Genomic DNA, 27,746 nt, shown 5'->3' on the forward strand with positions numbered 1-27,746 from the left:
ATGATTTCTTAGATATGACAGTAAAAGCACAGGAAACAAAAGTAAGAATAGACAAATAGGTCTATACCAACCAAACTTTAGTGCATCAAGGACACAGCTAATGGAGTGAAAAGGCAACCTATGGAATGGAAGAAAATATTTGCAAATCATATATCTGATAAGGGGTTAATATCCAGAATATATAAAGAATCATATAACTCAACAACAAAAAATCAAATAACTCAATTTAAAAATGGGCAAAGGGGCCCCTTTTCGCGGGGAGGGGCCGGGGGCGAGGGCGAGCGCGCCTGCGCGCTGGGAGGTCTTTTCTCGAGTTCACGTGGCCGGGGGGTCGGACTGAGGATCTCTCCTTTGCGGTGGTGGCGGCGGCCAGAGAGCGAGAGTACGAAGTGCGGCAACCCGAGTCATGGCAGGACAGGCATTTAGAAAGTTTCTTCCCCTCTTTGACCGAGTATTAGTTGAAAGAAGTGCACCCGAAGTTGTAACCAAAGGAGGCATTATGCTTCCAGAAAAATCGCAAGGAAAAGTATTGCAAGCAACGGTAGTAGCTGTTGGATCGGGCTCTAAAGGAAAGGGTGGAGAGATTCAACCAGTTAGTGTGAAAGTTGGAGATAAAGTTCTTCTCCCAGAATATGGAGGCACCAAAGTAGTTCTAGAGGACAAGGATTATTTCTTATTTAGAGATGGTGACATTCTTGGAAAATATGTCGACTAAAATAAGTCACTATTGAAATGGCATCAAGTGAAGCTGCCACTGAAGTTCTGAAATCTTTCATCCTGTAAATAATTTCCGTGATTCTTTTATAATAAAGTAATGATATCCAAACTAAAAAAAAAAAAAAAAAAAAAAAAAAAAAAATGGGCAAAGGACTTCAATAGACATTTCTCTAAAGATGATATATAAATGGCCAACAAGTATACAAAAAGATGTTCAAGATTCCTTATCATCAGAGAAATACAAATCAAAATCACAATGAGATATCACCTCATACCCATTAGGATGGCTAATATCTAGAAAACAGAAAATGACAAGTGTTGATGAGGATATGGAGACATTGAAACACTTGTGCACTATTGGTGGAATTGTAAAATGATGTAGCCACTATGGAAAGTATTAAAAATTTAATAAACGGAAACCTCAATTAAATAGAGTTGGGAGACCAGAAGGGAGAGCTCTCACACCCTGCGATGATAGTAGAGCCCAACAGGAAGAAGAAAGACTCTTCTACTTTCCTGGCAAGGATTCAGCCAATGAGAAGTCATGGACTCTTTGTTTACTGAGCCCTCCCAACTTCCTTTTCTCCTCTATAAAAGTGTGCTCCTTCCCTTGCTATACGGAGACTTGCACATGGCTCACCATGGTTGCAGACCCTGAACTGCAGTTCTCTGCTGATCCCAAGTCCATCTTTGCTGGAGAAATGTCTGGCAGTCTATTTGTTTCAGATCAATAAAGCAGTATTGAGGTTCCTCAAAAAATAGAATTGCCATATGATCTAGCAATCCCACCTCTGGGTATATGTTTGAAAAAATGGGAGGCAGGGTCTTGAAGAGAGATTTGCACACGCATGTTCATAGCAGCACAATTCACAGTAGCTAAGAGGTGGAAGCAACCCAAATGTCCATTGATGGATGAATGGATAAATAAAATGTGGCAAATGGAATATTATTCAGCCTTAAAGAAAGGAAGAAAATCTTGTCACGTGCTGCAATACAACATGGGTGAACCTTGAGAAGATTACGCTAAGAGAAATAAGTCAGTCACAAAAAAAACAAATACTGGATAATTCCATTTGGATGAGGTATTTAAATAGTCAAATCCACATAAACAGAAAATAGAATGGTGGTTACCAAGGCCTGGGGGTAGGGGAAGAAGGGGTATTCTTTAATGGGTATAGAGTTTTAGATTTGCAAGATGAAGAAGTTCTGGAGATCTGTTTCCCAACAATGTGAATATACTTAATGCTACTGAACTGTACATTTAAAATTTACCACCTTAACCATTTTTATGTTATGTGTTTTTTACCCCAATACAAGAAGTGAAAAAGTATCACTATAATATACATGTTGAGGACTTTATATTCCGAAAAAAAAAAATAGTTTGAATCAAAAACAAAACAAACCAGGGGGCAGGCGAGGTTTGGCCCTCAGGTCAAATTTTGCTGACCATTGGCCTAATGTAATCCAACTCCCCCTGTAATCAGCATGCTGTCTTCACATATTTTCCCCCAAAACCTTTTTTATAGAGTCACCAAATGTTACAACTGCAAGTGGCCACGGAAACTCAGTCATTTTGGAGGGCAGGAGTGGGGCCTGGTGAGGTGGGACGGGTATTTTCCAAGGTCGCAGAGGTAGTTAATGGCAGAGCACTGATTTAGAAGTTAGCTGCCTTATTGCTTTTCGGAGTTATCTATAGATTCTTAATGATCATGCAAATAAATTTTGATTTAACTGGAGGTGAACTCAGTAGTTAACTGAATTCCACAGGTGCTGCTATAAATACACATTGAATTAAAGTCCTCTAGTAAGTAGTCACGCTGTGCTCTAGTCCTCTGTGCCTTTAGGCCTGGAGCTGGGAGGAGAAAGGACAGTACTGACTGCAGAACTCACTTTACAGATGAGCTGTTGTGCTAAAATTGGTTTATATGTGGTTTCCCAGAAGTAATTTAACTAACATTTTGTAAAGTATTTAAAATAAGCTCATTTGGGACTTCCCTGGCAGTCCAGTGGTTGGAATTTCACCTTCCAATGCAGGGGTTGCGGGTTTGATGCCTGAATGGAGAGCTGGGATCCCACATGCCTCGCAGACAAAAAAAAAAGAAAAACCCAAAACATAAAACAGAAGCAATGTTGTAACAAATTCAATTAAGACTTTAAAATGGTCCACATCGAAAAAATCTTAAAAAAATAAATAAAATAAAATAAGCTCATTTAATACGAGTCTCCAGAAATGTTACCTTGGCCACCAGCCACTTTAAGGGAACTGTGTAAATTTGCCCCTCTTCTTTACAGCATTAATTAACATTTAAAAATGAAGTAATGTTAAAACAAATTCAACTGAGTAAATTTTAAAGATCTTAAGAGGCTTTTTTCAATGATAACATGAATTGGGCAGCATCCCATTTAGCAGATAGAAAGAAGCTCCAAGGAGTTGCACAAAATGAAAGACCTTTACAGGCAGAAGGGAGTGGACCAGGAAGTTATAATAGCAGAAAGTGGATTGGCTGTGACAGGTCACTTTGCTTTGGGGGATGGCACGGGTCTATCAGGCCGGTTAACTAGTGCTGACCAGGTGATTCCTGATTGACTGGTTTAAGATTCCTATTCTGGGAGAGGCTGACATTCTGAGTCTCCATTTGGTGATGTGGAGCTTAGCATAAGTGACTCCATTTTAGGCCTGTTGTTTTAACAGTGACAACTTAAAAGACAAACAGTTATATGCTGAGTGCCTGACTTCCTAGGGGTGGCATAAGAGGGAAGGACAAATAAAACCCAGTTTAGCAGGTCAGGATCTAAAATTAAACCATGAGTGAAAGGCACAGCATTCATTCTGCTCTGTACTGTGAGGCAGGGCAAGCTAGAAGTTTTACCTGGAGTGATAGAAATTGTTTTACTAAACAGCTTTTCATTGTCTAGAAAAATTAAGCTTTGGAAATCAAGTAGAAATTACAACACAATCCATAAAGTTTATGTAGTAAACTACATAAAAGTTTATGTTTAGAAAGCATAAACATTAATTAATACAGCTTCAATGATAATCTCTGTGTTGTATTAAAAGGTTACTATTCATTCCTCCTAGACTTTCCTGGTCTACGTAAATGTGCTTATCAAAAGCACCTGCTCTCAGTGAAAAACAAGCTGTAAACATTAGTCTCCATTTATCTGTAAGTTTGTGTAGAGAAGAGTTATCAAGCGAACGTTTCAAATTGCTTCTTAAACATAATAAGCGAATGCAATGCATGAGCCTAGGCAGTTAATAAGCCTAGTTCAGAAAAAAAAAAAGGTCTATAAAAGACATTCTTGGGACAATCACACAAACTTGAAACTGGACTGAACATTAAATGGTATCAGGGAATTGTTTCCTTAGGTGTGCTAACAGTATTGTGATTGAGGCGAATGTCCTTTCTTTAGAAGAGGCAGGCTGAAATATTTAGGGGTGATTGATTTTGTTGTCTGCAATTTATTCAAACGGTGTAACAAAAAGGCATCTCTATTTTCTGTATGTTTGAAAATCATCATAAAGAATTGGAGTGAGGGGAACAGAGGGCATCTTTTTAAAGTTCCTTAGCCAAGAGCATTGTGAAGACCTCCTGAGCTAACAGTAGCTTCAATTTACAGTTTGGGTTTGTAGCGCTGGGTCTTTTTTTCCTGTTGCACCTGAGGTACCACTGAGTGAGTGCAGTCTCAGCCCAGCCCACGAGCAAGCAGCTCTTAATCACACTTAAGTGAGTAAGATTCAGCTGCAAGCTACCCTGAGGGGGTAAAAGTCCATACCTGGCATAATCTTATTTACATTCCTACGCTATTACACTGGCACTTTCAAATTGCAAAATAGTTTGGTTTGCATTTTCCACCAGTCGTGTCTGCATTCACAGTCCCAGACAGAGGGCATTTCTTTCTGGCCCGTGGACACACCCCCGAGGACTCTTATAGAGGAATCTCTTTGCCCAACCACCCATTGTTGAATTCTGTTTCCATCTGTCTATACTTAAATTACTTATTGAAACAGTAAATTTCATCCTGCAGTTCAAAAAGGAAAACCTGGGAAAAGCTGGGAATCATAATTTGGTGCTCTGTTGTCATCATCCTGAGATTTTTTAAAAAAAGCAAATTTAGATGAGAACTGTGTATACCAGGAAGCTGTGACATCTTTTTAATAGTTAATGAGCACAGACCGTGACAAGGCAATGCTTGCCATGAATAGTCAACACCTACTGTACACACTTCAAATTACAGTTTGGTTTCTTCGCTACGGGGCTCGTGGCACCATAGGTTGTAAGTATCCTGCTACCAGGTGCTGGTCTACTACGATCGCGCAGGCTACGAGAGGCCACCAAGATCCCATTTAATTTTAGCAATTAGGGCGGGTGTTCTAGAAGGTGTTCACGCGATCTGAAAGTTAGCTTTGAGGTCTAGGACAGGACAGCAAGTTTGGTGTCAGAAGGGCTTGGGCAGAGTGCGAGAGAGGCATGGGCTGGGCCAGGAAGGGCAAAACGTGCCGCGGCGCCTCCTGTAACCAACAAGGCCTCGGCGCCGCGGCCTGGGGGGGTGGGGGTGCGGGCGGCCATCTTGGTAAGGCCCTGAGCGGCGGCCAGGGCGGAGCTGACGCTGGCGGGGCTGCCAGATTCGAAGGACACAATGAGTGAGTGACCCGGCAACGTGGAGCGGAATCTAGCTCGGCCGGGGCCCCGCGCGACGTGGGGGCGCCCGGTGGGCCTCAGATGCGGCGCCGGCTCACCCCCAGGATGGTGAGGCGGCGAGCGCTGAGGCGCTGCCTGCAGCTGTTAACGCCCTCGGCGGAGCCGGTGCGGCGGAGCCGGGGGCGGAGAAACCCGGGCGCTGGCCACCGTCGCCCCTTCCGCTGCCCGGGGGCGCTGTGTCCCGTAGCCGAAGAGCAGCAGCAGAGGCGGCGGCGGCGCGCGCGCCTGACCGACCATCGCGTCAGGTGAGCCCACGCTTCATGCCCGCCTCCCTGCCCCCCCTACCCCCCAGCGCCTTTCCTTCGCCCGGCTCCGCTTGCTCCCTCTCGGTCTCTGGGTGGACCGGTCCGCACTCCCCAGCTTGGGGCTGCTTGGACTCTTCCGCGGAGTAGAGCGGAATGTGGGTGGATTCCTGTTCCCGAGCCCTGCCTCAACCCGGAGATGCTGCACTTGTGAGTGGCAGGGATTCGTTTGAATTTCCGCACCTCACGAGGTGCGGAGCCCGCATCTCTGAGGCTGCCTGGGTGAAGAGCCACATGATTTTTTTCGCTTGGGAGAGTAGCCATCTCCGGGATTTGTTATAATCCAATCTCCTCTGCAAATCACGAGGTTGCATCTTCACCGCTTGGAATACATGTGGGTGTATTTTTTGGTTGTATGTAAATGAGTGGGTGGACAACTTCCTTGGAGCAATTTATTTCTGCTTCACCTGTAGTATTTATTTCTAAAAATCCGTTCCACCAGGTTTCTCCCCTTTTATCTTGAAAACTAACTATGGAATGGAAATGAAGAGCGAAAGGTTGGAGCAAGGTGCGGCGAGGTGGTGGAGCCGGCGCTTTCTTGAGTTTTCAGTTAGGTGGTCGTTTGTTTCTCAAATTGAATATTATTGCAGGCTTGTCAGACCTGGTATTCAGATAGTTTTTTTTATTTTTCAGCTGTAATCCTGGTAGTTGAGATAATACGCTTATACAGGCTCCTGAGTCTGAGCTGCATCACATCTCAGTTGAACCTGGAAAATATTGAGTATGAGAAAAGTTAACCTTCAAAAAGTAGCTAGGTTTTCGGCCTTGTCTTTACTGCAGTTGTTCTATATATGTTGTAATATGACTCACCTGGTTTACTTTGGCTAATCAGCATCAAGTGTTTGCTATTTGATAATTCTGATTAAGTTATTGAGAAAGCCATTCCTGAGATACAGCTCTCTGGAAATTAAGAAATAATTTCCATCTTTGTTAAGAATGGATATCTAGCAGTTCCATTTCTATTTTCAGTTTCACTGATTTTGATTTAGCCGCAGACGTCGATATCATTTAGAAAGAAGTTATGTAATCTTTAAAAAGATTACCTATTTCCCACAGTAGTCTGATTTTGTTGCAAGAAAATTTAGATCTGCTGGAGAAGAAATTTAGGGCCTGTTTAAAATATAAGAGAGAGATTGATTTCAATTCAAACTGTTTTAAGTTAACTGAAGATATTGTCGCAATTTTCAGATTTTATCATTACATTCTGCAGGCTTTCCTGCTGCAAGAATTTCATAAGTCTCCAAGGGATGAAAATAGTGTATTTCTCATACTCTTATTTTCCTTCACAATTTCAAATTATATTGTACAGATTTCGTATTGCAAAATTTAATTTTTAAATTAGTTATAACTGACTGATATTTTAATATAAGCATTCCGTCATAGGGTTTGGGTTTTGGTTATGCTTTGGATGATACAGTCATCCTGTATGAAAAGGGTATTTGAGTATTAGTGAGCTTGGGAAATTTTTAAGAACATGTTGTCCGTGTTTGACAAAGTACTATTGGCCTTTAATTTTGTTGTTTCATTCTGCTTTTTCATTGTAGTGGTAGATAGCTGTAGTTATGTTACCGGGTTGGCGTGGGTAGTGTCAAAATAGCTTCAACCGAGGAGGTCAGCGGAAGACCCGGACCAGCAATCTCGGTCCTTGTGATAGCATGCAAAGAATTGCAGACTACCACTTAGGGCTTAAGCACAAAGCTGAGTTTTATTAAAGCCTAATTACACTCTCAGGGGGACAGCGGGCAGTTTCTGCGAAGTGAAACCAGCCTATAAGCATACATTCTCAGAGAGCGGGCTGTTTCTGCGAAGAGAAGCCAGTAGCTCCTGTACCGGCTTAAGGGTGTTCATAAGGAGCGCTCTGCGAGGAGGCGGGGCGCAATCGTGGGTGAGTGACAGGGGGTCATTATTTGATTGACAGTCCCGAGCTATGTAACAAGTTCCTTATTGCGCATGCCCTTACCCTTGATTCGCTAAGAAAAGCCCAAGGGGGGCGGCAAAACCACCTGCAGATTTTATTATAATGATGGTATAATGAGTTTGATTTACTCTAGGTTATACGCCTGTCTAGTCTGGGCACGCACAGCCCGGGGAAGTCCCCTTGTGTTACTGTGCTCCCTCTTTATCAGGATAAATTGCTCGCCACACGACCATAGTTTCCCCCGTTCTGGGTGGAGTCAGGGGAGGGTCCTCAGATGGTCGGGGTGTAATTACACTAGTCCCCTCTTTTCGCCACTGTCACCTCCTTGCTGCTAATGTCTAACTACCTAACAGATATAGTGGGTTTTTCCATTCCATTCTGCTCTTTTTTTTTTGTAAATTAGAATATGGCTGTAGCTGAAGGACTGTTGATCTGGGCATTTTAGATTGAAATGCATACAAGTAAAAAATGTTTTCGTTGAAGTATCACTGGGGAAATGGATTGAGCACATAATTAATGGTTAACGAGCATCTTTATCCTGAAGGCTTGTGAGGGCATATGTAAAACTGGCATTAAAAAAATCACCCATGTGATTTCCAGCATGAGAGTCAAGTAATGTGCTATTCTAACTGCTAGAATACCGAAAAATTCTACCTATCTATATCTATAGTGCTTTCCTTGACTTGTCTTTTGAATTTAATAACCATTTATTGTGTATTTAAATATTTTTAATACTTTATTTTTTAACATCTTTATTGGAGTATAATTGCTTTACAATGGTGTGTTAGTTTCTGCCTTATAACAAAGTAAATATTTTATTAACAGACTTTTGTGACAGATTATGTATGAACTCATATATCCCCAGGGGAAGTCTTGTTATGTCAGAGATAGTCTTTTGCCAACTCAGCTGGTTAAATAATGTATTATAACTTTATAATTTACAAAGCTCTTTCAAGTATTCTTGTATATATTTATATTTACTTTGGTTTTAGAGACGTACAATATGTGAGATTATTAATGCCCTTCCACCGATGAGGGAAACAGGAAACTGAGAGCCTGGGAGATTTTAGTAATTTACCCAGGGTTCCTTAACACAACAGCCCTGGCCTTTGGCCCAATACGTGTATACACAGCTGCTGCTTATTAGAAAGGGGGTACCAACTGAAGCCAAGGTAAGAGTGGTTGGGATCAGCAAACTTTGGTCAGCATCACAGCCATAAGTTGCAGCCCTAAACCTGTTGGTTGTGAATGGTAAGTGCCATTGGCTATGGGGGCACAGGGCTGGCATCTAGATGGATCAGCATGAATTCAGAAATGATTGAAAATCAACTCAGTATATACGCCTGCTACCTAGAACAATTCACCTTTCCCCTCGGGGGCAGCAGATTTTCCTGTTTATCTAATTTGAGGGCCTTCCCAGATTTAAGGGACAGTAAAAAATGCCTGTAGACTTCTGTGCTCCTTTGTAATCTCTCTCAGTTATAAGAATGAAATGGTCAGAATATAGAAAAACCAAGCTTCCTCATTGTTCTGGCACCCCTTAAAGTGGGCAGACACTTGATTTGCTTACAAAAGATCCTGTTGCTAGGAAAACTGGACGACAGCAATAATTTGTTTTGAAAGTTGTTTTCGGTATTTTGAAGGTCCTTCAAACTACAAAGATGTTTGTTTTCAAGTTACTTGTGTTCATTCCTTTGGCTTGTTTAGAGAATTCATGCAAAGTACTACTATCTGTATTGTGCTATTCTGTGATTGAAGTAACTACTGTTTTAAAGAGTTTCTGAGCTCAAAGCTCTTTTTTAAACTTGAGGCCAGTTTATCTGTTTATGAGCTAAACTAAGTGAAATACCCACCATGAGGTGAAATGTTTCATTTATCTCCCCATGCTGACCACATGCTCTGTTGGTTCTAAGTGTTTCTAGGCATAATTCAGGTGAGAATACGGCTAATCGCAGTCCAGGCTCCATCATCAGACAGAGCTGGACCCTTGGAGTGCCATGTACCTCTCTGCCCTGACTTGCTTCTCCTGTAAAAGAAAGGGGTCACAGAATGATGACTTGGGTCATGTAGTGTTCAAGTTAGAAAGGACCTTCATATGTGGCTGGTCCAACCCCTTAGCTTACAGATTTCCTGTTTCTACTTTTTTTTTTTTTTTTTTGGCTGCGTTTGGTCTTTGCTGCTGTGCACAGGCTTTCTCTAGTTGCGGCGAGTGGGGGCTACTCTTCATTGCGGTGCGCGGGCTTCTCATTGCGGTGGCTTCTCCTTGAGGAGCACGGGCTCTAGGGCGCACGGGCTTCAGTAGTTGTGGCTCGTGGGTTCTAGAGTGCAGGCTCAGTAGTTGTGGCGCATGGGCTTAGTTGCTCCGCGGCATGTGGGATCTTCCCGGACCAGGGCTCGAACCTGTGTCCCCTGCACTGGCAGGCAGATTCTTAACTACTGTGCCACTAGGGAAGTCTCTCCTGTTTCTACTCTTGCAAGAGTTTTTAGCCTCTCATGATGCCACAAAAGTGAAACGTCAAAATTAGACTTTTCCACCATTTCACAGAGATGAGGTACAGGTCTTCCTGACTTACGATGGGGTTACATCTTCATAAATGTGACTTAAGTTGAAAATATCGTAATTTTAAAATGCATTTAATACGCCTGATCTATCGGACATCATAGATAAGCCTACTTTAAGCGTGCTCTGAACACTTACATTAGTCCACAGTCTGACACAAAGCCTATTTTGTAAGAAAGTGTTGTATATCCCATGTACTTTATTGAATACTATAGTAAAAGTGAAAAACAGAATGGTTGTAAGTGTATGGGTTGTTTACCCTGGTGATTGCTAGCCAGCGACCCCAGTCACCCACTGGGAGCTGCGACTTGCTGCCTCTGCCCAGCAAGGGAAGAGAGTATCTTTTGGTCCACATATTACTAGCCCGGGAAAAGATTGAAATTCACAGTTCGAAGTGGGGTTTCTACTGAATGCGTGTCACTTTTGCACCATTGTAAAGTCAAAAAATCATAAGTTGGACCATGGTAAGTCGTGGACCGTTCATACTTTAAAATTCTTACTTGAAAGTCCATTCCTTTCTTATTCTTTCCTCATATAGTGTCTCAATTTTATATGTAGACGAACTGTCCATCATGTGTAAACGTATGCCTGCCTTTCGGAGCCCACGTTTTAACTGGGCGAATGTGAATGCTGGAGCGCGTATCGAATATCATCACAGAAGAATTTGACATAAACATGTGATGTTCTCGGCAACATTCTCCCGGTTAAGCATGATTATGTAGAGCTTTATAATTTCTTTTTGCTTAGCTGCCCAAATATCTTAAAATCATACTTTATAATAAAGCTTATCTGCAATTTAGTATACACTGCCCACATTTTAATACATTTTGTTGAAGACATTACTATGCATATATATGGTACCCTGAGGCCGCAGAGTGATCAATCTTCCAGGTTTTCCCAGGACTGAGGGCATTCCCAGGATACAGGACTTTCAGTGCTAAAACTGGGAAAGCCCCGAGGTGTTGATCCTCTTACCTGAAAGTGTCTCTCCATTGGACTTGATTAAAAATTCTTCCAGCTGGAAGGATAAAATGCTAGGTGGTTATATGCTGGATGAACTCAAAGGCATCTTTTCAAGGCAAGGAAAATATCTTCAAGGCCCCATGTATATTTTCTGTTTATATGACTGAAATATAGGACTAATTTATTATTCTTTTCTGTGTAACTTTAAACGAAAATAATTTAGCAATTAAATAGGATAGTTACATCATTTGAAATCGCCGTGTAATATTAAAAGGGCAATTATAGGGCTTCCCTGGTGGGGCAGTGGTTAAGAATCCACCTGCCAATGCAAGGGACACAGGTTCGAGCCCTAGTCCGGGAAGATCCCACATGCCACGGAGCAGCTAAGCCCATGCGCCGCAACTACTGCGCCTGACTCTAGAAGCCCACGAGCCACAACTACTGAAGCCCGCGTGCCTAGAGCCCGTGCTCCGCAACAAGAGAAGCCACTGCAATGAGAAGCAGACGCACCGCAATGAAGAGTAGCCCCCGCTCGCCGCAACGAAGACCCAACACAGCCAAAAAAATAATAAAATATAAATAAATACATTTATAAAAAGAAAAATAAGGGAACGGTATTTATTGAGTGTCTACTAAGTGCTGTTTACTTTGAAAGGGGAGAAAAAAGACATTGTTGAAAGCAAGAAAGGCTAGCCTTGTCAGTGAGACCATACTGTTGGTTGTATGCAACTAACTTTAGAACCTAGGTATCTGTTTAAGATAAATTTATTGGATTTTCCTTGCATATTCAACATGATTAGCGGAAAGAGCATGGATTTTGGAGTCTGATCAACTTGGGTTGGATTTCCAGGTCCAACTATTACCAGCTTTTTGACTTTAGGTAAGCTATTAACCTCTGTGAACCTCTGGTATGTTGCCTGTGACGTGACGATAATATCTATCTACCTTGAGGGAATGTTGTGAGGATGAAATGAGGTAATGAATGTGTGTAAAGTGTCTGACACATACAAGTGCTCAATAAACGATATACCTATAGTAGTCGTGTGTGCTGCTCTGTGTACCCATGTTTGGATTAGGAAGGCTCTAGTTTTGGATAGTTACCTTGTGTAAAATAGCTTCCCTAAACTTCCAGGTTATGGTCATTGTATCAGTTAGGATTAGTTTGGGGAGGTCCAGAGTTGCAAGGTCCAGGCTTGGTACGTGGCCTCTGTCTGAAGTCCTACTTCTCTGTGCCATTCCTAGAAGTGGCCGTGATACTCATGGCTCAAGATGGCTCCAGGCAGCAGGATGCAGGAAGAATCCAGAATGCCTCCCTTTCCCATATAAGACTTCTGCTTCGATCGCATCGGCCATCCCTAGCTGGAAGGTGTGGAAATGTAGTCATTAACTGGTGCATAGCTACGCTAAGTAAAACTGGCATTCTGTTACTGAGGAGAAAAGGGGGACTAGATTTTATGGTAGGCATTTTCTGGTCTCTACCACTTTGTCACCACTTTACCACCACAGAATTCAACTACTGAAGTATTCCCTAAGATTTTTCAATTTTTATCTCCATAATTAGTAGACTTAGTGGGAATGCCCTTTGTTGAATTTTGTCTCATTGTCCTTTGGTTACTTTTGCTTCTCCTGTAGTTTTATTCCCAGCAGATTCTCTCAGAAACAATTAACTCTGACTCAGTGAAGAGTGATTAGGATTTAAGCTCCTGTTCATTTATTCAGTCAATAAATAGTTATTGAGCACTCACGATGTACAGGCTGCTGTGGGTTATTATAGACGGTGTCAGTTATTACTGAGTGTGGTTCCTGTTTTTTTGGTTTGGCTTCCTGAGCACACAGAGTTGAATTTGTGACTCAGCTGGACTGAGTAGAAGCCTGTGACCTATCAAACTTTATCCTTAGCAGTGTAGTCTTCCCAGTCCTAGTACTGTGTAGCCACCTTGAGGTTAGGCCACCTTTATAACTTGGGGTGCAGGACAGGGAGGAAGAGTAGGCTTTATTGTTGGCAGCTGCTCTGCTAGCATAAATTCTGGGGTACCAGAAAGTCCCTTTGGTCCTTCCTAAATGCCTGTGCTACCTTCATGCCAACGGCTGATTGAAAGTAGTTGTTCTCAACCCTGCCTACATATCAGAATCACCCACAGAGCTTTTAAAAACTACCTGGGGAATCCCCACCTGCCATTTGGATTCAGGAGCCTCCAGTGTAGTTTAAAAAGCTCCACAGGTAATTCTGCTGTGCAGCCAGAATTGAGAATCACAGGTTGTTGTTTGTTTTTCTTTTTTAATTAACATCTTTACTGGAGTATAATTGGTTTATAATGTTGTGTTAGTTTCAGGTGTACAGCCAAGTGATTCAGTTATACATACACATGTATCTATTCTTTTTCAGATTCTTTTCTCATATAGGTTATTACAGAATTTTGAGTAGAGTTCCCTATGCTATAAAGTAGGTCCTTGTTGAGTATTTTATATATAGTAGTGTATATATTGTTAATCCCAACCTCCTAATTTATCCCCCCCCCTTCCCCTTTGGTAACCATAAGTTTGTTTTCAAAGTCTGTGAGTCTGTTTCTGTTTTGTAAATAAGTTCATTCGTGTCATCCTTTTAGATTCCAACATAAGTGATACATGATATTTGTCTTTGTCTGACTTACTTCACTTAGTATGATCATCTCTAGGTTCATCCATGTTGCTGCAAGTGGCATTATTTCATTTTTTTAATGGATGAGTAATATTCCATTGTATATACATACCACATCTTTATCCATTCCTCTGTTGATGGACATCTAGGTTGCTTCCCTGTCTTGGCTATTGTAAATAGTGCTGCAGTGAACATTGGGGTGCATGTATCTTTTAGAATTATGGTTTTCTTCAGATATATGCCCGGGAGTGGAATTCCTGGATCATATGGTAGTTCTATTTTTAGTTTTTTAAGGAACCTCTGTACTGATCTGCATAGTGGCTGCACCAATTTACATTCCCACCAACAGTGTAGGAGGGTTCTCTTTTCTCCACATCCTCTCCAGAATTTGTAGACTTTTTGATGATGGCCATTCTGACTGGTGTTAGGTGATACCTCATTGTAGTTTTGATTTGCATTTCTCTAATAATTAGCGATTATCATTTCATGTGCTTTATGGCCATCTGTATGTCTTTTTTGGAGAAATGTCTTTGGATCTTCTGCCCATTTTTTGATTGGGTTGTTTATTTTGTTGATATTGAGCTTCATGAGCTGTTTCTGTATTTCGGAGATTAATCCCTTGTCGGTCTCCTCATTTGCAAATATTTTCTCCCATTCTGTAGGTTGTCTTTTCATTTTATTTATGGTTTCCTTTGCTGTACAAAAGCTTTTAAGTTTAATTAGGTCCCATTGGTTTACTTTCATTTTTATTTTCATTACCTTAGGAGGTAGACCCAAAAAGATACTGCTGTGATTTATGTCAAAGAGTGTTCTGCCTGTGTTTTCCTCTAAGAGTTTTATAGTGTCCGGTCTTACATTTAGGTCTTTAATCCATTTCGAGTTTATTTTTGTGTATGGTGTTAGAGAATGTTCTAGTTTCATTCTTTTACATGTAGCTGTCCAGTTTTCCCAGCACCACTTACTGAAGAGACTATCTTTCCTCCATTGTATAGTCTTGCCTCCTTTGTCATAGATTAATTGAGCATAGGTGCATGGGTTTATTTCTGGGCTTTCTATCCTGTTCCATTGATCTATATTTGTTTTTGTGCCAGTACCATACTGTTTTGATGACTGTAGCTTTGTAGTATGGTCTGAAGTCAGGGAGCCTGATGCCTCCAGCTCCGTTTTTCTTTCTCAGGATTGCTTTGGCTATTCGGGACCTTTTGTGTCTCCATATAAATTAAAAATTTTTTTGTTCTAGTTCTGTGAAAAATGCCATTGGTAATTTGATAGGGATTGCAATGAGTCTGTAGATTGCCTTGGGTAGTATAGTCATTTTGACAATATTGATTCTTCCAATCCAACAACATGGTATATCTTTCCATCTGTTTGTGTCATCTTCGATTTCTTTCATCAGTGTCTTATAGTTTTTGGAGTATAGGTCTTTTGCCTCCTTAGGTAGATTTATTCCTAGGTATTTTATTCTTTTTGATGCGATAGTAAATGGGATTGTTTCCTTAATTTCTCTTTCTGATCTTTCATTGTTAGTGTATAGAAATGCAAGAGATTTCTCTGTATTAATTTTGTATCCTGCAACTTTCCTAAATTCACTGATGAGCTCTAGTAGTTTTCTGGCGGCATCTTTAGGATTTTCTATGTATAGTATCATGTCATCTGCAAACAGTGACAGTTTTACTTCTTCTTTTCCAATTTGGATTCCTTTTATTTCTTTTCCTTGTCTGTGCCATGGCTAGGACTTGCAAAACAATGTTGAATAAAAGTGGTGAGAGTGGACATCCTTGTCTTGTTCCTGATCTTAGAGGAAATGCTTTCAGCTTTTCACCATTGAGTATGATATTAGCTGTGGGTTCGTCATATATGGCCTTTATTATGTTGATGTAGGTTCCCTCTATGCCCATTTTCTGGAAAGTTTTTATAATAAATAGGTGTTGAATTTTGTCAAACGCTTTTTCTGCATCTATTGAGATGATCATATGGTTTTTATTTTTCAATTTGTTAATGTGGTGTATTGTACTGATTGCTTTGTTGATACTGAAAAATCCTTGCCTCCCTGGGATGATTCCCACTTGATCATGGTGTACGATCCTTTTAATGTATTGTTGGATTCTGTTTGCTAGTATTTTATTGAGGATTTTTGTGTCTATGCTCATCAGTGATATTGGCCTGTGATTTTCTTTTTTGTGTGGTATCTTGGTCTGGTTTCGGTATCAGGGTAACGGTGTCCTCATAGAATGAGCTTGGGAGTGTTCCTTCCTCTGCAATTTTTGGGAATAGTTTCAGAAGGATAGGTGTTAACTCTTCTCTAAATGTTTGATAGACTTCGCCTGTGAAGCCATCTGGTCTTGGACTTTTGCTTGTTGAAAGTTTTAAATCACAGTTTCAATTTCAGTACTTGTGATAGGTCTGGTCATATTTTCTATTTCTTCCTGATTCAGTCTTGGAAGATTGTACCTTTCTAAGAATTTGTCCATTTCTTCTAGGTTGTCCATTTTATTGGCATATAGTTGCTTGCAGTAGTCTCTTATGATCCTTTGTATTTCTGTAGTGTCCATTGTAACTTCTCCTTTTTCACTTCTTTTTTTTTCTTCTTCTTCTTCTTTTTTTTTTTTTTCTTTTTCTTTTTTGGCTGCACCATGCAGCATGTGGGATCTTAGTTCCCCGACCAGGGATTGAACCCATGCCCCCTGCATTGGGAGCATGGAGTCTTAACCACTGGACCACCAGGGAAGTCCCTCCTTTTTCATTTCTAATTTTATTGATTTGAGCCCTCTCCCTTTTTTCTTGATGAGTCTGGCTAAAGGTTTATCTATTTTGTTTATCTTTTCAAAGAACCAGCTTCAAATTCTTTTATCTTTTCTGTTCTTTGTCTCTATTTTATTTATTTCTGCTCTGATCTTTATGATTTCTTCCCTTCTACTAACTTTGGGTTTTGTTTGTTCTTCTTTCTCTAGTTGCTTTAGGTGTAAGGTTAGGTTATTTGAGATTTTTCTTGTTTCTTGAGGTGAGACTGTATTGCTATAACTTCCCTCTTAGAACTGCTTTTGCTATGTCACATAGGTTTTGAATCATCATGTTTTCACTGTCATTTGTCTCTAGGTATTTTTTGATTTCCTCAGTGATCCATTGGTTGTTTAGTAACATATTGTTTAGCCTCCACGTGTTTTTTTACGGTTTTCTTTCTTTGTGATTAGTTTTTTTCTTTTTTTAAGGGAAGGATTATTTATTTATTTATTTATTTTTGGCTGTGTTGGGTCTTCGTTTCATGTGAGGGCTTTCTCTAGTTGTGGCAAGCGGGGGCCACTCTTCATCGCGGTGCGCGGGCCTTTCACTATCACGGCCTCTCTTGTTGCGGGGCACAGGCTCCAGACGCACAGGCTCAGTAGCTGTGGCTCACGGGCCTAGTTGCTCCACAGCATGTGGGATCTTCCCAGACCAGGGCTCAAACCCGTGTCCCCTGCATTGGCAGGCAGATTCTCAACCACTGCGCCACCAGGGAAGCCCTCTGTGATTAGTTTCTTATCTCATAGCGTTGTGGTCAGAGAAGATGCTTGATACAATTTCAATTTTCTTAGATTTACTGAGGCTCACTTTGTGGCCCAGCATGTGATCAATCCTGGAGAATGTTCCATGTGCATTCATGAATGTGTATTCTGCTGCATTTGGATGGAATGTTCTATAAGTATCAATTAAATCCATTGGTTGAATGTATCATTTAAGCCCTCTGTTTCCTTATTGATTTTCTGTCTGGATGATCTGGATTGTAGTTCTTCTTGCTTCTGCTGTCTGCCCTCTGGTGGGTGAAGTTGGTCCAGGGGCTTGTGCAGGCTTCCTGGTGGGAGAGACTGGTGCCTGCCTGCTGGTGGGTGGAGCTGGGTCTGGGGGGCAGGGCCGTGTCAAGGGGTGTGTTTATAGGCGGCTGTGGGGTCAGGACGACTTTAGGCAGCCTATCTGCTGATGGGTGGGGCTGTGTTCCCACCCTATTGGTTGTTTGGCCTGAGGCGTCCCAGCGCTGGAGCCTGCAGGCTGTTGGTGGAGCCAGGTCTTGGTGCCAAAGTGGCGACCTCCAGGAGAGCTCACGCTGATGAATATTTCCTGGGGCCTCCGTCACCAGTGTCCTTGTTCCCACAGTGAGCCACAGCCGACCCTGTCTCCCCAGGAGACCCTCCAGGACCCTCAGGTAGGTCTGGCCCAGGCTTCTATGGAGTCACTGCTTTGCCCTGGGTCCCAGTGCACATAAAACCATGTGTGCACCCTCGAAGAGTAGAGTCTCTGTTTCCCCTGGGACTGTGGAGCTTCTGCGCTCAAGCCCCACTGGCCTTCAAAGCCAAATGCTCTGGGGGCTCCTCCTGCCAATGCCAGACCCCCAGGCTGGGGAGCCTGACATGGGGCTCAGAACTCTGTCTTCTGTTAGAGATCCTCTGTGATATAGTAATTTTCCAGTTTGTGGGTTGCCCACCTGGCAGGTATGGGATTTGATTATATTGTGAAAGCACCTCTCCTACTGTCTTGTTGTGGCTTCTTCTTTGTCTTTGGGTGTAGAATATCTTTTTTTGTAGGTTCGAGTCTTTTTTTGTCAATGGTGGTTCAGCAGTTAGCTGTGATTTTGGTGTTTTCATGAGAGGAGATGAGCTCAAGTCCTCCTGCTCCGCCATCTTGTCTCCTGCCTATGAATTCACAATTTTATATTTGTTCTCCTATCTTTAGTGAAGAAAAGGGTCCTTTTAATACACTGCTGGATAACATAGCTAATGAAACTATTCCAGTTCATTGAAATGTCTGCACAGGGCTTTGCAGGTTAAAGTTAAACTGTCCTCCCCTCCCTTCGCATGCAGTACAGATTTCCATTGAGAATGGTGTTAACCCCACAGGCATTTAGGAGACTGATGGGAGGACAGATATGTCCCAAGCATGGGAAGTACACTGGATAATAAAAGAGAGAATATTCTATGGGAGTTACGTGCACAACATGCATCGGCAAAGAAAATACTGCTTTGTTTTTCCGTGAATTTCATTTTTAACTCAGTTTATTGACTTAACAACCAGTTTTGCTAAAAAGCTAAAGGAAAGCAAAGCAAACAGAAACGTAATATATAGTACCTAGGAGCACACTATAAAATGGTGTATTTCATTAGTTTTAAGACAGACATTTTATTCCGGTTTTAACACCACCCATATCAGGATGAATCATATAGTGCATGACATAATTATAGTTGATAACATTTTAACTTTCTTAGTGGCACATAAAATAACTGCCTTACAAATTCATGGTGTCTTAAATTGTATGAAAATCAGTATAACGTAAAGATCTTCATCAAGTTTTGAACCTCGTTTTGAAACACAGGTTGTTGATAGTGTACATGTACTCATGGGTATGCCCCTCCCCTCGCGCTTAGTGTTGGCCTGAAGTCAAGGCAGAGTTTTCATTTAACGTTGTTAACTTTGGAGACAGATATATAACAAGAAATAATTGGGAGATCTGCTACATTTAATTAAGGAAACTCCAGCCTTGATATGTTAAGCTGGATATGTTTTCTGATTCTGCAAAGCTGAAAGCTAGTTAACATAGCAGGATCCAGTCTTCCTTAGTTCTAGTTTTCCTGTCGTTTTATCTTTGATATTTAAGGATGACCTTTGTGAGATTGTTGCTGTATCTACTACCGAGTGACCAGAAGAGTGATATTTGATGCGGAGCCTTCTCATGACCCAGCCCTCAGGCAGGCTTGGTACGTCTCCACGAGCTGGTGCTCCCTAGGTCACGGGACCACCTGTTGACAGAGCCCATCATTGTGCACATTCACCAGCCGGACTTCTAGTACTTTTCCTCCAAAAGAATGAATCGAGGTTGTCACAGTTCAGGTTATGTCTTTCTGGTTCCTTCCCATCATCTCACACTTAGAGTGCATAGTGTGAAATGGTGCATCATAGTGCCAGCATTTTGTGTTGTTTTGAACAAATTTTGTGGTCATACATAATCCTGTGAGTATCGATGTCCATATGCTACTCCCTCCTCCCACCCCAAGGATATTTTAAAAAATCATGTGCAAAAGTCCTGTGATGGCAAGGTGGCCCTGAGGCGGGAGCATGATACATTTGAAGAAATAGATGAAGGGCCTGTGTTTGGAACAGAGGAGAGTGTGGGCGGGGCTAGAAATACACACCCTCATGGACCATCTTACTGACCTTTGCCCTCATTCTGAGAGTAAAGGGCATCCTCTGGAGGTTCTGCCCCCCTCTTTCTTTTTTGAATCAGATTTGCCTGTAAAAAGCTCACTCCTGAAGTCTGGATTTTGTGTGTGTTGCAGCTGGGGTATGTTAAGAAAGGATTGCTTTTGGTAGAGACCTGCTTCCAAGGATTGACCAGGGTGAAAACCTGAGTTAGTGGGAGTTAAGAAAATGGGGACCGTGTGAATAGACAACTTTAAAAAAAGTTTATTTTCCAGATAGAAAACAGTCACCAAACCCATTTTTCACTCTCCTTTCAATCTCCAGGCCCCTGGAAACCTCTCTGCTGTTTCACTTTCATCACCCCCAGAGTCATCAGTTTGTACTGGGTGTCAGTGCCCACTTCCTCTTGGATCCTTCCTTCCCTGTGGTCTCAGACCCTGCCTCAGACTCGCTGGGGCAGAGACCTGCCTTCTCCTCCACACTCCAAATATGTACTTACTTTCCCCTAATTCCCTTACTGGGCTAGTGGTGCTCCTCCCACTTTTACCCCCTCCCCAACCTGCCCTGCAAAGTGGCCAAAGTTTGCCACCATCCAGAGACTCTCAATTCTTAGGGATTCAGCTTCTTTATTGTCTCTTGGAATTATTCTTTCCCTTCTCACTGTCACTGCCTCATCATCTTTTTTTTTTTTTTTAATATTTTATTTACTTATTTATTTGGCTGTACTGGGTCTTAGTTGTGGAACGTGGGATCTTCGTTGCGGCATGCAGGATCTTTAGTTGCGGCGTGTGGGATCTTTAGCTGTGGCATGTGAACTCTTAGTTGCGGCATGTGAGGTCGAACCCGGGCCCTCTGCATTGGGAGTGCAGAGTCTTAGCCACTGGACCACCAGGGAAGTCTCTGCCTCATCATCTTTTGACTGGGCTGCTATGTACCTCTTAGTTTTCCATTTAAAAAATGAGATCATAATACCTACCTTGAAATTTTGCTGGGAACGTTAATTTAAATGCACCGTATAAAACATGTAGCATAGGGCCTCGCTATTAGTGGATGTTCTGGGTTTCTTCGGTTTCCTACTAATTTATGTCCCTGGCTCCAGTTTTTAGCCACTCCCTTTTTGCTTTTGTTTTTTTTTTTTTCAATTTTTTTAATCTTTATTTTATTTATTTATTTTTAGCTGTGTTGGGTCTTTGTTGCTGCATGTGGGCTTTCTCTGGTGGCAGCAAAGGGGGGCTACTCTTCATTGCAGTGTGCGGCCTTCTCATTGCAGTGGCTTCTCGTTGCAGAGCTCGGGCTCTAGGCACCCGGGCTTCAGTAGTTGTGGCTTGCGGGCTTAGTTGCTCCCCGGCATGTGGGATCTTCCCCAACCAGGGCCCGAACCTGTGTCCCCTGCATTGGCAGGCGGGTTCTTAACCACTGAGCCACCAGGGAAGTCCCCTCCCTTTTTGTTTATATCCTGTGACCAGAGTCGTCTTCCCCGTATATGCCCTGTTTAAGTACCTTTAGTGTTTCCCCATTGCCTGACTGTAGCCAAACCCCCTTAACGTCCCCGTCCAGGCCCGCAGTCCAGTCCCAACCTTTTCATCCCGGCCTTTACACCTTTACCACCTCGACTCTCACAAGCCTCTCTTGCTTCTTATGCCCCAGGTACACTAGACAACTAGATGTTGTCTGAAGACCCTGCATTGACTTTTTTGTGTGGTTTTGAATCAGAGTGCCCTTTTCTTTTTTCCCCCTTATTTCTTGATTGTTTAAAACAATGAGCCAATACTTTATTATATATTTGGTAGAATTACTACATATGTGTGTTTATATGTATATGAATATTTATGTCTGTGTGTAACGAATGCAAACAATCTCACAAACTGTTTATCATCACAAGGGGCGGCGTGAGGTCAGCTCTGCCATCGGACATTATCTTGTCCAGAAGTGACTTAAACTCTCTAAACCTGTGTATTTTCATCTGTTAAGTGAAGTAAGGTTTAAATGGCTGGTCTTTGTTTCTGCCCTTTGTAAAGGCCTCGGCCTGAATGTAATTATGACCCAGGTAAAGCGATTCTGTAAGAGGAACTGAGATAACTCTCCCAGATCCATTGCTTTCTAATAGAATTTAAAGAATTTAGATGGTTTAGGGAAAAAAGAATTAGCCCTTGGGTGAGTGGCAAGCATTTTACGTACATTATTATGTCCTTGAATCCTTTGAAACCCCACTTGAGATAAGTAGGTATTTTACAGATGAGACAATTGAGGACTAGAAAGGTTAAGTCATTTGCCGAAGACATAAAACTGGTTAGACTGCCTTAGCTGTCAGGCTGTCCCACTAACAGCTGTGCCTGAGCAGCAGCGGGTGCTTCAGCTTTTGTGAGCTGTGGTTTCTTAACACCTGTTCTTCTCCAGATCATAGACTATTTACTCCAGAAAGTTTGGGGGGAAAAAAGTTCTGGTTGAGTGTACATGTATGTGTACCTCATCCTGGGGTTTGAGTTATTTCCCTTTCTTCCTGGGTAATATTTCTATTTAAACAGCACTGTAGTCAAAAAATAATACTTGTTTCTCTGTTATTGTGCTTATTTTTCTTGGGGTTATAAAGAGTATTGTGTATTGTGTATACACAACACACTTAAACTAAACAGAAAGCAAACGTTTGTTTAATAGAATAGGAAAGAGATGAAATTCATGGAAGAAGAATGTATATTCTTACTGCACTGTTTCTCACTTTCATGTGTCTGTGTGTCTGGAATCCTGTATAGTTCAAAAGCAAGGATTTCAGTGCCTTGAGTTAAGTGGTGTAAGTGGCTGTAGGAGCAGTAAAGAAAAGGGCAGCAGCAACCCCTCACGTTTGTTGAGCTGATGTATGGGATACATGTGACGATGTGCATACATGTATGTTACGTTTGCTGTATACATTTTACATATGTGTTCTAAGTGCTTTACTTGCATTTGCTTTTTCAGTCCTCTCAATAACCCTTTGGAGGCAGGTAGTATTATTATCTCCATTTTACAGATGAAGAAATCAAGGCACAGAGAGGATAGGACACTTGCCTAAGGTCACAGAGCTAGGCTACATGCGCAGTTCTACATCTGAGTTAATTCAAATTTGTATTGTTAACCACTTAAATACATTATTGAAATGTTTCTCAACTAATGTTTCTCAACTCTCAACTCTCCTTTCTGGGGATTTGGACTCATTGTACTTTTTGGGGGGCATTAGTAACAGATTGTCTACAAAGTAAAAATAATTAGGCCTAATGGGGTCATATGTAAGTCATTTGAATTACTGAAGTATCTTGGAGGAACTAAGACGATCCTTCTTATTATGTTATTAACAATAATACTTTAAAATGAAGGTATGAAAGTATTACAGATTCATGAAGGTGCTTTTTTCTACAGAATGTCATTGAAATGGAAAATTTTCATATGTTTAAATGCTGGCTGGTAGAGTAGATTTGTTTTGAATTATAGCACATAAGGAATATTTTAAAGGTTTGGCAGTAATAAGTAAAGCAAACACCTTTTCTATTTAGCAAGCAGTAATACTGGATTCTAAAATTGTATTTTGCAGGAAGAAAGTTTGAGCCTAATAGAGACATTGTTATAAGTTTGAGGAATTTTTTATTGGTTAAGAAATAATACTATGTGTATGTTTTAATGTCTTTATGTTAAACTCAGTATATTCCCCCTCCCCATTTCTTTAGCTCTTCACGAAAGGACATGGATGAAAATGAAAGCACCCAGTCCCTGAGGACAAGTTGCCAATATCCTAAAGAAGCAGTAAGAAAGCGCCAAAATTCACGGAATTCTGGAGGAAGTGATTCTTCTAGGTTTTCCAGGAAGAGTTTCAAACTGGATTACAGACTAGAAGAAGATGTAACTAAATCAAAGAAAGGAAAGGATGGGAGATTTGTTAACCCTTGGCCAACATGGAAAAATCCCTCTATTCCAAATGTTCTCAGATGGCTGATGATGGAAAAAGATCACAGCAGTGTTCCATGCTCCAAAGAGGTAGCATTTGGCTTTTTGAGTGCTGCATATTTGCTCTTAATATATGTATTACTTAACGTTGCTGTGAATTGTATTATGACACTCCAGTTAGCTAATTGAGCCCTTTTGTATGATAAGGTTCTGGGGAGATGACATGAATAAGGTGCCTTCAAGTTCATAGTTGAGCAGCGAAGTACATGTGTGAATAACCAGATCTGATCTGGTGGCAACTAGAAGTAGGAACAGATGCCTTAAAATATAGGAAACGGGGCTTCCCTGGTGGCGCAGTGGTTGGGAGTCTGCCTGCCAATGCAGGGGGTGCGGGTTCGGGCCCTGGTCTGGGAGGATCCCGCGTGCCGCGGAGCGGCTGGGCCTGTGAGCCACAGTTGCTGAGCCTGCGCGTCTGGAGCCCCTGCTCTGCAACGGGAGGGGCCGCGATGGTGGGGGCCCCCCCCCCTGCGCACCGCGATGGGGGGTGGCCCCCGCTTGCCGAGACTGGGGAGGGCCCTCGCACAGAAACGAGGACCCAGCACGGCCATAAATGAATAAATAATTTAAAAAAAATATATAGGAAAGGATGCAATTAATTCTGACTGGTGGAATTGGAAATGGCTTTACAGAGGAGATGATATTTGAGCTGGGCCTAGAAAGATAAAAACTATTTGGCAGTGGTTTTGCCGGTGGATGATGGGCATGAGGAAGGTCACAGAGGTGAGAAAGTGCATGGCATGTTCCAGAAAGTAGTAACCTGTGTTTTGGAGTATGAATTATAAGGGTTAAGCCTGGAGCGCTTGGCTCTTCATCCTTGGAAAAAGCTGCTAAAGTTATAAAAGAAATCGTCAAATAACCTTCCACTCCTTTAAAAATTGGGAATAGGTTCCTGGGCTTTCAATATGCTGGTTATACTTAGGATGAGACTATTAACCTTTGGCCTATGATTTATGAGATGAGTGAGATTTCACTTCAGCAGGGAGTCGGTGGCTCCCAATAGCAGTAGCGCTTTTTTCTCCTTTCTTAGTTTCTTGCCCCTCTACACCTCCTACCCCGCTCGGCCTCTCTTTTCCAACAACCCCTGTCCTGCCAGGCCTTGTGGGGAACTGAGAGATAGAGGAACTAGACATTGGCAGTGGGTGGGATGAAAAGAGTGGAGGTATCCCTGAAGCGTTGATCTGCAGTAAGGCAGGAGGATGGGGAGTGGGTCGGTGGCGGTGGTGTTAGATCGTTTACGTTAGTAAGTGTGTCCATTTTTCTTTAAAGGATATGAGATTTAAAATAACCCATATTGTCACTTTGATGCTAAGGAATGTTCAGAGTATTAATCCTAGTTAACAGAGTTGAGTAACATGAATAATATTTTCCCGGCACTGTTTAAGAATGAGTCAGGATATTAATAGATAAAACCTTAGTGTATGTGTCAACTTTGTGGATGGGAGGAACAAGAAAATTTTATGTCTTCTGGAGGACCTGGTATGAAGAGAAACATGGAGTCAAGCTGTGAGAAGAAGGGTTTAGGGCAGGAAGCCAAGATGGGTAGGTTACCTGTTGGGTAAAAATTCCTTCCTGGTTTTTGGGCCACAGTTTCTAAAAATACAGAAGTAGTAATGGTGTCTTTAGTTTTCTCTCATTTCAAACAGGAAAGTGAGTGACCACATGAAGGCGGAAATACATCTCTGAACTCTGATGACTTGGAGATATTGAAGGAACTGTGTTCAATTTCTGAGAACTCACCAGGCCAGTTGTTCTTAAACTCCACTATGCTAGGTGCTAGAGATAGAGCCATGAAAAAGCAGAAAGACAGCCTAGCCTCCTTGGGCCTTCTGTTTAATGGAAGAGAGACAATAAACAGATAGGAAAATGATGTGGGATACTGAAAGATGATTAGTGCTTTGAGGAATAATGAGGCAGAAAAGGAAGTTGGGGAGTGGGAGCTGAATTCTTTAATGAAGTGTAAGCTTTCTTTTTTTTTTTTTCAAGGCAGGAGTTTTTTGTTTTTCTTTGCTTTTTATTTTAATTTTTATTTTATATTGGAGTATAGTTGATATACAGTGTGGTGTTAGTTTCAGATGTACAGCTAAGTGATTCAGTTGTACATACACATGTATCTATTCTTTTTCAATTTCTTTTCGCATTTAGAGTATTACCTAAATATCGACTACAGTTCCCTGTGCTAAACAGAAGGTCCTTGTTGATTATCTATTTTATATACTAGTGGGTATATGTTAATTGTGAACTCCTAATTTATCCCTACCAGCCGTGCTTCCACCCACCACCGGCAACCATAAGTTGGCATTCAAATTCTGTGAGTATGTTTCTGTTTTGCAAATAAGTTCATTTGTATCATTTTCACCTTAGACTCTACCTTCAAGCGATATCAGATGACATTTGTCTTTCTGTGTCTGGCTACTTCATTTGATGTGATCATTGCCAGGTCCAGCCAGTTGCTGCAAATGGTGTTGTTTCATTCTTTTTTATGGCTAATATTCCCTTGTATATATGTACCACATCTTCTTTATGCATTCATCTGCTGGCGGACAATTTGGTGGCTTCCACGACTTGGCTACTGAAAATAGCCCTGCAATGAACGTTGGGGTGCATGTGTCTTTCCAAAGTACGGTTTTCTCTGGTTATATGCCCAGGAGTGGGATTGCTGGATCATATGGTAGATTTATTTTAGTTTTTTAAGGAACCTTCATACTGATCTGCATAGTGGCTGTTACCAGTTTATGTTCCCACCAACAGCATAGGAGCGTTCCTTTTCTGTACGCACTCTCGAGGATTTGCTGTTTGTAGACTTTTTAATGATGTCCACTGTAACTGGTACGAGGTAATACCTCCTTGTAGTTTTGATGTGCTATGATAATGAGCGATGTTAAGCATCTTTTCATGTGCTTTAAAAAACAAAACAAGAAAAAACCTCGTGAGTAAAATTTACCGCCTGAAATGGGCTTATTGAAAGTCGGCTCTGTTCTGAATTCTCTTTCTATCACCTTCCACACTACATTTCTAGAGGGCATTGTTCATTTAAGTCTCACAGGCCTTGTGAATGTGAAGTGCCCATAAGCACTGGTTTTAAAGTTGTCATTCCAGGAAACATTTCTGGTTGCCCAACTCTGGTTACTTGGGCAATGAGAGGCTTAGGGAAAGTCCTGCTGCTGGGTTTTAAATGAGTGGAATGTGCCAGAACAGACACCCAAGGACTTGTGTCTCAATACTTCCACCCCCTTCCCTTTCCCCCTGGGACAAATCCCAATCCCTGCCAAAGTGCTGTGCTGAGGGCGCTGGCGTCTGTAGGTGGGGTGACTCTGTGGAAGGAGGCTGGAGGTGGGAACCCCAGCACCAGGAGACGTGGGGACCAGGTGACTTCTCAGAGCTCTTCCGGCCCAGAGGGTCCACCATCGTTTGGCTGCACTAGGCTTGGCCTTGCTGTCAGAGGTCCATCGTGGATCTGGAGATTGTGGTCCATCCTGAAGGGATCAGGCACTGCAGGTCCAAGGAGGGCTCATTTGCTGGCACATCCTTCCCAGGTCCCTAACCCCCATGACATCCAGCCTTTGGAAACCAAGGCTACTCGGGCTCCAGGGATGTGAAGTTGCCTGGGTCCCAAGGCCTGAGGAGAATGTTGTAGGCATTTCGTTTTTGTTTTTGTTTTCTAATTTAACATTTAGTTTATACTGGTGTATAGTGGCTTTACAATGTTGTGTTTGTTTTAGCTTTAAGCAGCTTGATTCAGGTGAACAGAGACACATATCTACTCTTTTTCGGACCCTTCCTATGTAAGTTCTTTCAGATTGTTGAGTAGTGT

At 41.9% G+C, this 27,746-nt stretch overlaps 2 protein-coding genes across 4 annotated transcripts in view; both read left to right on the forward strand.

The window, feature by feature from the left end:
* Positions 1-288: 288 nt before the first annotated feature.
* Positions 289-753, forward strand: LOC133096150 (10 kDa heat shock protein, mitochondrial-like). The gene has a single exon (XM_061197628.1). It carries the CDS (start codon positions 407-409, stop codon positions 713-715), a length of 309 nt encoding a protein of 102 aa, XP_061053611.1. The 5' UTR covers positions 289-406; the 3' UTR covers positions 716-753.
* A 4,570-nt stretch (positions 754-5,323) lies between these two features.
* The window catches only part of NAPEPLD (N-acyl phosphatidylethanolamine phospholipase D), a 40,617-nt gene continuing 18,194 nt past the window's right edge, over positions 5,324-27,746 (forward strand). For 2 of the 3 annotated variants that reach the window (XM_061197629.1, XM_061197630.1), the window contains exons 1-2: positions 5,324-5,662; positions 23,659-23,965. In XM_061197629.1, coding sequence (XP_061053612.1) covers positions 5,439-5,662; positions 23,659-23,965 — 531 coding nt within the window. In that variant the 5' untranslated portion in view covers positions 5,324-5,438. Of the gene's footprint in view, positions 5,663-6,047; positions 6,054-23,658; positions 23,966-27,746 lie in introns of those variants that run through there. The other variant, XM_061197631.1, reaches the window with a different exon arrangement.

This window comes from Eubalaena glacialis, chromosome 8 (assembly GCF_028564815.1).
Source record: "Eubalaena glacialis isolate mEubGla1 chromosome 8, mEubGla1.1.hap2.+ XY, whole genome shotgun sequence".
Lineage (NCBI taxonomy): Eukaryota > Metazoa > Chordata > Mammalia > Artiodactyla > Balaenidae > Eubalaena > Eubalaena glacialis.